Source organism: Panthera uncia, chromosome B1, assembly GCF_023721935.1.
Source record: "Panthera uncia isolate 11264 chromosome B1, Puncia_PCG_1.0, whole genome shotgun sequence".
Taxonomy (NCBI): Eukaryota; Metazoa; Chordata; class Mammalia; order Carnivora; family Felidae; genus Panthera; species Panthera uncia.
This window is the reverse complement of record NC_064811.1, coordinates 40646105-40656160: the sequence shown is the minus strand read 5'-3', so window position 1 is coordinate 40656160 and position 10056 is coordinate 40646105. Positions and strand designations below refer to the sequence as shown.

General features: G+C 40.9%; 1 protein-coding gene across 4 annotated transcripts in view; it reads right to left on the bottom strand.

The window, feature by feature from the left end:
- Positions 1-298: 298 nt before the first annotated feature.
- Positions 299-10056, bottom strand: part of SPATA18 (spermatogenesis associated 18) — a 35734-nt gene continuing 25976 nt past the window's right edge. For 3 of the 4 annotated variants that reach the window (XM_049632062.1, XM_049632063.1, XM_049632064.1), the window contains 6 exons: positions 9699-9857; positions 8699-8874; positions 5572-5695; positions 3777-3860; positions 774-819; positions 299-461 (listed from right to left, as the gene is read on the bottom strand). In XM_049632062.1, coding sequence (XP_049488019.1) covers positions 454-461; positions 774-819; positions 3777-3860; positions 5572-5695; positions 8699-8874; positions 9699-9857 — 597 coding nt within the window. In that variant the 3' untranslated portion in view covers positions 299-453. Of the gene's footprint in view, positions 462-773; positions 820-3776; positions 3861-5521; positions 5696-8698; positions 8875-9698; positions 9858-10056 lie in introns of those variants that run through there. The other variant, XR_007458106.1, reaches the window with a different exon arrangement.

The window sequence follows — 10056 nt, the reverse complement described above, 5'->3', positions numbered from 1 at the left end:
TCCAAACAAAAGGTCATTAGAACACCCAGTAGTGTTTTCGATTCAAAGCTATACCAGCCACTATAATATTTACGATCTGTTTATAAGCTAAACTGACTCTGTCAGCTCAGGTCAGGCTCAGCGTTTGTATAGTTGCTGCAAAAGATCCTAGCATTTCAGGAGGCAATCCCTAAACCTCTGCAATGGCCTTTGCTTCAAATGAATATGATCCTAAACACTTATGCAATGGTTTTTATCAAATTAATGGAATTTGTGTCTATAAAATAATTATGCAATATATCGGAAAGTTACAAACACGCTAAGCCAAAACATTTAACTCTCTGTGTGGAGTGATACACAGAATTGCCTTTTCACATTATCTTAAGTGAGTTCTGAGGCAGACACAGGAGACAGAGGCACGGGGGAAGTTGGCTGTTGCAGACGTCCTGTGGCAAGGTAACATGTCTGGTGGTTTTAAAACCCTAGGGAGAAAAACAAACAGTTTGTGATTATGGACACTTTCTCAGAATATCTCTTGGAAGGATCTAAATGAAACTGGGGTGGTCAATCTGGGTTTACATCAATAAAACCTCTCGATTGGGAGTTCCTTCTGTGTCACCCGTGGGACCTGCTCGGGCACCATCAACGAGAGGGCCCAGAAATGAAAAGGACGAGGTGGGGGGGTTCAAAGATGTTCCCTAGGAGGCAAAACATTCATTTTGCAGCACAACGCTGAGTACCAAAAAGAGCATTGAAAAGTACAAAACTTGTGCCGTCTAAACCATCCCACTTACTCGGCAATCCACATCTTATTGGAGAAGGACTCCGGCTTCGAGATACCTGGAAAATACAAAAGAGTAATGTTAATTACACAGTAGACAGAGCTCAAAGAATGAATCTTTTTCACATTTTCTTCCTAAAACCAGCTAGGTAGTTGTTCTGAGGTACGTTAGAACGATGATGTCACCCCTAAGGTTGAGCAATACGATTCCTCTTATATTTCCTGAAGTAACGGGTGCTCAGTTTGGCTTAAACTGTGTCACTGATTGAAATCTGGACTCAGTTGCCTAGTCTGTTTGTTTGTTGTTTTAATGGCTGTGGAAGACTGGGAGATTGGATGCTCAGTGGCCATTGAATGGCCATGCTGAATTCAGCGCTTTCCAGAAAATAATAATTAATGGCATTATAATTAATTAAAATTAAAATGACAGAATACTCTCTGACAGATCTTTATATGAATCGTGTCATGTGTCCAAAACCCTGCCCCATTAAGGAAGATCCCTGGGGAGCCAGAAAAGAATCATTTTTCCAAAACTCACCTTTGCTTTCACTAAGCAAAAGCCAACACCTCTACCTACAAACCTGTTATGGCTCAGAGATAACAGACTACAAGCAACATCTTGCTCTGAACTTTCACAAACTTTAGATAAATAAACACTAACAAAGATGACAGCTGTTCTGGATGCATCAAGACCTCGAATAAGCCAAAAACTAGACCACTCTAAACATTTGTATTATATTTTGCAGGTGTATCCAGTCATTGTAAGAAGAGGAGGGTGCAGAGACAGAAAGGGGGCAGCAGTTCCACCATTAAGAATATATTTTAGGGGCTTCCGAGTGGCTCAGTCGGTTAAGCCTCTGACTTCAGCTCAGGTCATGATCTCACAGTTTGTGGGTTCAAACCCCGCGTCGGGCTCTGTGCTGACAGCTCGGAGCCTGGAGCCTGCTTTGGATTCTGTGTCTCCCTCTCTCTCTGGCCCTCCCCAGGTCATGCTCTGTCTGTCTCTCTCTCTCTCAAAAATAATAGAAGCATTTTTAAAAATTAAAAAAGAAAAGAATATATTTTAGGGATGCCTGGCTGGCGTAGTCAGTAGAGCATGCAACTCTTGATCTCAGGGTCATGAGTTCAAGCACCACATTGGGCATGGAGCCTATTTAAAAAAAAATAAAAGAAGAAGAATATATTTTATTCTCATCTAAAGTTTAAATTACTTGGTTCTCCTTGGGCACAAAGCAGGAAAGAGAAAGAAGGTGTGTGAAACATGTAAAAGGGCTTTATTAGAGGGACATTGCCCACCAATAAGTCTTCTAGTGAGAATCCAGAGGAAAAATCTGCCATGGCTATAAGCACTATAGGTGTCTAATATTGCTTTTTTTGGATAAGCCATGCCCTCTTAGAATAAGGGGATTGTGATTCTTCCAGGATAAAACTCTCAAGATTTCCTTTTCATTTATCAGTCCACTAAATGCACTATCCTTTTGCTTTTACCTACTATAAATACTTATTCATGAATATGGATAAGTGAGTGATATTAAAATCTCCAAAAGCAGAAGATCTGTATCAGATACATGCCTTTTCCATTCTCAGGCCATTTCCCTTTTCTGGATATCTCTCCTCAATGTCCCAGCGCATTAAAATTCCAACCATTTTAACCAGTCAGATCCCCATGATCCCCTTCCTCACTATCAAGGACAGAAAGACTTCCTACCTTCTCTCATAGCTCTAGTTCTTCGTGCCTCTTGCATGGCCTGTGGCATAAACCACACTCAGTCACTCTGTTTAAATCATATCGATCTTCCTATATTGAAACCCATTCAGGGAAGAGACCATGTTTTCATCATTTTTCTGTCCCCCTCCAAATCTAGCATCCATCAGAAACAGAGGAGTATTTGATAAAGAGCATGCTGAAGTAACAGATGCTCACTAAACTCAGAAAAGTAGATCTTATTAATGGAGTGGGATGGCAGTTATTTTGGGTTTTGTTTTACGGAGGGAGTTGTAGAAGTTTATAGCTAGAGATGCATTGCCAGAGATTTCAGAGAAGTGGAGTCCTGCCAGATCTGGTTCTCCTTCTCCACCACTCTCCCTAAAACAAGACTGAACAAATACTTAAAGAATTTCTATTTGAAGAAACAGCAAATTGTTAGCCTATCTGGTGTTCATATGACGTGGTCCAGCCCTATATTCAAAAGGCATTGACTAAATATTATTTGTTGAATAAATTAACAGTGATACATCACAACAATGTTTTTGGTTTTCAGAAATGTTTTTGCTGTTATTTTTTTAAATATTTTTTAATGTTTATTTATTTTTAAGAGAGAGAGACACAAAGTGTGAGCAGGAGAGTGTCAGAGAGAGAGGGAGACACAGAATCTGTAGTGGGCTCCAGGCTCTAAGCTATCAGTACAGAGCTCGATGCGGGGCTTGAACTCACAAACAGTGAGATCAGACCTGAGCCGAAGTCAGACGCACGCTCAACCGACTGAGCCACCCAGGCACCCCTGCTGTTCTTTTTCTTAAAAAGAGGTACTAGTAATCCCCCCCAAGAACTAATACTCAAGGAGACTAATGTTATTCTTCCTACTTTGAAGTTTGGTGGAAAATTAATACCTGCAGTGCCCTTCATACGGTTTTGAAATCTAGACTATTTGAGCAATTTCTCCAAACTCATGCAATCTGTTTAAGAGAAATCAAGGACCTGTGCCCAGATCACTCCCATCTTCTGTTCAGAAGACTTTATCTATTAGCTCACTTTCATTCCAAAGCAAAAATAAAACTATGAAATAAGTGAAGACTATTATTCTTTGAAGTAATTAAGAAAAAAACTGCCTCTACTTCCTTCTTTCTAGAATGATAAATGCCTTAGCCCAAGGTAGCATAAAAATTAGTTTGGGATTATCGCAATGAGTTCTCTTTCTACGTATAGACATACAATCACCTCTGGCATTGGTGACTTCTGAGGAAAAAAAAGTGTCAACCATTAAGATGCTTTGTGTAAAAATGGTTAGATACGCACCGTGCTTAAACCAATATGGCTACGGGGGCAGATGGGACTTAAACTCCTGCTTCGACATCGACTTACAGGTCGCACTGAATTCCACTAAAAAAAGAGAGAAATAGTCAATAGTTTGTGAAAACTTACATGGCCTAAAACGAATGTCTACCCCACAGAATGAGAGGTTCTGCTGTTATGATTACACTTGCCCATTACTGGGCACCAATCAGCATGAGGATACACTCTTCATTTCTTACAGCTACCCAATATTTGACAATAACTTAAGAGTATTTCTCAGATAAATTCCATTACAATGAACTTTGCAATATTCAAATTCTTGGTGCTAGAACTTTGTTTTGATGAGTAAATTGTTAGACCTACATTCAAGCTTGCAAGTGTTGGGAGAATGTAAAACCCACGTGGGCAAGGATTTGGGCCTCTTTTGTTCACTGCTGAATCCCCAGTACCTGAACACCGTGCTTGGGTCGTAAATAACTATTGAAAAAATAAATATTGTTGAATGAGATGAATTCATGAATGAGGGAGGAAGGTATGGAAGGAATGAACCACCACTGCTGCCCATCTATTAACTAAATCCTTTTCCTTTAATCCAAGTCCTTCCTTTTAGGATCTTCATATTTTGTTTTAGGAGTTTAAGCTGGGAAAGGAAGGAAGTTGAAATGCCTGTTTGATGTAGAATACATGAATAGCGGCTATTTCCTCTCCCTCCTTTTCTAAGGAGGAATCTCCAGTTGGAATCACTGGAGAGAATCTCCAGTTGGAATTTATTAACAAACGGTGATTGTTGTAGGAGCAAGGAGCACGTTCTGTGAGGTCGTTCGTCACAGACCCCGTGTGGTTGTTGTCAGATCAACACCCCCCCATTTCATAGCACAAAATATTTTGTTGAGATACCATTCACTATAGTAGAATGTTTAAGCTGCAAACACCCTTAAGTTCTCTTAAAATACTCCACTCTTGTTCACCAGTGTATGTGTGAAAAGCTGCTATGAAGCCCTTCCCTATTCTCTTGTTCAAAGAGAACAGGAACTGAGACCACCCAGACGGTGGCTTTGCACTGGACCGAGGAGCTTCTCTTCACAATCCACTTAACTCTCTCTAGGAAGGGCAGGGTTAAAACTCCACATGGGAACTATACAGAATACCCAAGCCCCTGTGGCCACCCAACACTCACCACAACACACACTCACACACTTGCACACCTACTACTCCATTTTGAGGGCTGCCCAATTATTTACCATGTTAAAAACATTTTACAACCAATGTATATAGGAAGCAACCCTCCAAAACTGATTGCCTGCTCTCTCCCCATCTCCTCTGCCTTCTTTTTTCCATCCCTCCCCCTTCCCTACACATCATACCAAGGAGAGAAAACAGAGTACATTCGTCATTTCCCAAAATGGTTCTCTGTCAGTGAAACTTTGGCCAACTGTTTCCTGAAAGTTCATTGATCACTTCCAAATGCTTAGAATGAGAGAGGGCCTCCAATAAGATGAGCTCAAAGAGCTTTGCCCTTATAACAGCATAATATTTCTAAGGAGGAGGCAAATATGATGAGTTGCATCTTATAAAGAAAGCAACAAAGAAATTGCTGCCAGAAAATTATGAGGAATCACGGAAGAAACAAAGAGAAGTATCTCTTCTTTCCTAGCCAGTCCCTTTCCTCTCCTTTGTATGAAACCTTATCAAGCAACTCTTTATGAACTGCTTCTATAGAATCTCTGGGTTTATAAATGTTCTCGAACTTGTGAATCAAACACTTGGGATGAATTGTCACTATGCAAGGCCACCGTACAAAGGCCCCTCTCTTGGTGACAGCTTCTCCCTTCATAATGACACAGTCATTCTCCATGAGAGCAGGCCACACGTGATAGAAGACCAAGGGAGCAGTGAAATCGGAGTCATAGCTGCGACGGTACCTATTTTAAACACACAAAAGAACAAGAAAGAGAAGTTAAGCAATGATGTAGCATCACTGGAGAAATGAACATTGGTGTAAATTTTTATTTTTTATCACGCTTAGTCGAGGTAAATATGGATAAATATGATTCTGTTATTGAAGAGATGGTTGCGGGCTTTCAGAATAGGAACCGGTGATAACAAACACCCGACCATGGACTCACATTGAACAAGTCATGTCAGACTGAACTTATTCCTTCCCTTCTCAGGATTGTAAGAGTTACAGTACAGGAAAACGCTAGAGATGGAGACCATCTGAAATCCGGTAGGCATCCTACAACATTTCTCATGGTGTCTTCGTGGGCAAAATAAGAGAAATATAGGTGGATGACTGACTTAAGTAGGTGAATTACAAAGTGGCCCATATCCAAAGTAAGATACTTAATGAATCAATGAGAACTTGAATGAAGGTGCTCTCTCTCAATCCCTTGATAAATAACATGTTCCATCAATGATTGCACGAAGTATAGAAAAATCACTCAAAGGTTAAGGATGGGTAGGAAAGAAGAAACAAATGACAGTATAAAAAATTAGCTCAACAGGCAGGAACAATAAGCTGAATCTCATAAGATACCATGTAATGTGGATACGTATGAGGTCCTGAATTGAGTCTAAGAAGTGTATCATTGCACAGATAGGAGAAACGAAAGACTTAACCACAGTGTAAGTAAAAATAACATGTTTCTGGGGGGGCGCCTGGGTGGCTCAGTCAGTTAAGCGTCTGGCTCTTGGTTTCAGCTCAGCTCACGATCTCGCAGTTTCATGAGTTCGAGCCCCACCTCTGCTCAGCTCAATGTTGTAGGCTCTCCATCTCTAGAATTTTCCTGTACTGTAACTCTTACAATCCTGAGAAGGGAAGGAATAAGTTCAGTCTGACATGACTTGTTCAATGTGAGTCCATGGTCGGGTGCTTGTTATCACCGGTTCCTATTCTGAAAGCCCGCAACCATCTCTTCAATAACAGAATCGGTATCCATATTTACCTCGATTAAGCATAATAAAAAATAAAAATTTACACCAATGTTCTGCGCTGGCAGCACAAAGTCTCTTGGGATTTCTCTCTCTCCCTCTCTCTGCCCTTCCCCCACTCGTACTATCTCTGTCTCTCTCAAAATAAATAAACTTAAAAAAAAAAAACAGAAAAGAAAAAAACAAGTACAAATTAGCGGAATTAATAGAGAATAAGGGTACTGGTCCCTCCAGGCTGCTCAGCTCAAAACAGGGGACTACTTTCAGTGTGGACACGTGACAAGGAATATTCAGAAGAGCATGGAGCATAGGCCAAAGACACCCATCTATTTGTCAAGAAGTCTCAAACCCCCTTTATATGGAAAAACCCAAAGCCATGAGACCAGAAGAAGGAAGACTTGAGCAATTGCTTTCGAATATGTGAAAGGCTGCCAGGGTTTAAAAAAGAAAAAAAAAAAAAAAAGATTACACTTGTTCTCTGAAGTACGTGAAGTAGAACCAAATCCTCAGGCATTGTTAGGAACTCCAGTTCTAGCTTTAGAGCTTTCCAGAGGTATCAGCTACAGAGTGCCCCAAGGGGCAACATGTTCCCGCTGATGAAAAGCATAGAAGCCGGAGGCCCCCAAGGTCTGTGAAGTGTGCAGATTGCACAAGGTAAAGTGGATGAATATTTCTGCGTGGTTCAACACATTCTCCAAAGGAGAAAAGAAGAAAGAAAGAGGGATGACGAAAGAGGGATGACGGAAAGGTATGCAGTCTCTGTCGTTAACAAGCTCGTAGGGATATTGGGCCACCACCACCCTATGACTCTACGGGCTGAACAAAGACCCAAGAGCTAACATTTCCTGTGTGCTGACTACAGACGAAGCAGTGTCCTAAGTACTTTATCTGAATGAGCTCAACTAACCTTCTCCAGCCCTAGGAAACAGGTATTATTACTTCTCCCATTTGACAGAGAAGGCACTAAGGAACAGAAAAATTAAGTACCATGCCCCGGATTATATAGCTAATTGGTGGCAGAAATGGGATTTGAACCCAGGCAGCTTGATGTCAGAGCCTCAGACCTCAAGCCTCAGAGTGTTCTTAACCACAAGCTTGGCCTCCTCCCAATAGTCCCCAGCCATATCACTGGATCCCAGAAAATTTCAGTAAAATGTGTTAAGTTCATTTAATTTCTTCTGATTTATAAAAAATACTTATCATGTGAAAGTTGATAGAAACCTAATGGTCCTGGGGCGCCTGGGTGGCTCTGTCGGTTAAGCATCCGACTTCGGCTCAGGTCATGATCTCACAGTTCATGAGTTCAAGCCCCACGTCGGGCTCTCTGCTGACAGCTCAGAGCCCGGAGTCTGCTTTGGATCTCTCTGCTTCTCCCCTACTCACACTTTGTCTCTCTCTCAAAAATAAATAAACATTAAAAAAAAAAAATAAATCTAACGGTCCCAGAAAGTCTACAGTAGTCATTCTCAAATGCTAGTGTGCATAAGGAGCACATATAGGTGTTTGTTAAATGTCAGATTCCTGAGCCCCATCCCAGACGTACTGCATAAAATACCATGAAGTATAATCCAGGAATCTGCCTTTTTAACAAGATCTGAGTAATTCTGACACGAGTGATCCATAGGCCATACTTTGAGAAACCTGGCCTAAATAATTCAGTAGAAACAAATAAAAAGTAATACACACTTGTATTTTTATAGCACCCTTTTTAAAAGTGTTCCAGACAGGCTTCGGGTACTCATTAGTTCTGCCCAAGACCAATACCTTCAATGGAAATCATAATATCACCTCTGAATCATGTTTGACTGAGAAAGAAAATAAACCCCAGGAGAAGGCTCTGCCCTGTAGTACAGAGAAGTATACGGCAGGACCTGGAAGTCAGGTCACATCTGTTGAGTTCCCCACCCAGAGTTCTTTGCCCTAAATTGTTTCCAGGAAATACAGATTGATTTTTTTTTTTAAATCCCTTAGCTTCTGTTTCTTATGTCTCTTACTTGCAATCATTAAAAATTTCTCCATCAGCCCCAAATGCAATATCTAGGGGTGGGTCTAAAGTCTGCATTGCAAAAGCAATGCAACATATCTCCTGGATGAAGTCACTGAGGAGGCAAAAGTCAACTTCAGGAGGAAATGAAATCTTGGGATTGACATTCATGGCTCGGATCACGTCCTGAAAAACAAAGAGATGGCATTGCCTTGTTACCAACCTGTGACAAGAAGCTCCATCATCCGAAAGAGGTTATGACTGGTGGGGGGTGGGAAAGAGCTCGTAAACTACAAAAGCTGTACATGTGTTAAAGGAGAAAGGCTCACTGCTAGAGAAGGAGGAAAGATGATGCAGAGGACCTACAAAAGGGCCAAGAGAATCCCCTCCCTCCCCAAAAAAAACAAAAACAAAAACAAAAGAAAACACCCTTTGAGGCTTTTATTTATTATTTCCTTATGTTTCTATTCTGGGTAGGTAGAAGATGTGCCAACTTGCTCATAATCTATAATAACAGCAATAACAATAAGCTTGCCCTTATTGAGCGTTTACCATGTGTCAAGTCTTGTGCTAAGCAAATTACTTGCTTTTTTTCATTTAATCCTCTCAAGAACTCTATGAGGGTGATGACCATTGTTGCTATAGAGACTGGAAAACTGAAGCACAAAGAGGTTTTTAAGTAAACGTGCAAGGTCACACAGCCAGCAAGTGGCAGAACTAGGAGTGCAAATCTACACCTGTCTTCCCCAAGGTCATGGCTCTTAAGCACCATGGTATTCTATCCCCAATCTTAAGGGCTTGTCTAAAGAAGAGAACTATAAAGGTCGGACTATTTTTCCCCTGTAAAATGTCTAAGACACCGCCAAGCATGCCGGGTTCTACAAAGTAAATCGGACGCTATTCTGTTACATAAAAGCAGTACTAAGCACTGGATGGATTTCTGAGTTATTAGTATTCCATGTAAAGAGCAGCAACAGAAAACCAGTCCCACTAAGAGACCCACCACTTACGTTAACACTGCTTTGGGAATCATAGAGATCAAGATGACAAATGATATAATCCGAGACGGCATCCTCAAAGTTACTGCACCCTGCATAAGATGGTGTCAGCGATTTCCTCACACGGATCTTGAAGTGTCTGAATGCCATTTTAGCTACGTGGAATGCCTCCTACACATAAAAAATGCAGCAGATTTATTAGATAGAAGAAGGGAAGTAAGGAGGGCCAAGGTAAGGAATAAAGAATACCCACCAAAGATTCAACAGCAAATGGGTCCTCCGATAACTAAACACAGTTGATCAAAACTAATTTTAATCTGGGAGAAAACACAGACCTCAATTTTGAAAAGTACACAAATACATATATGAC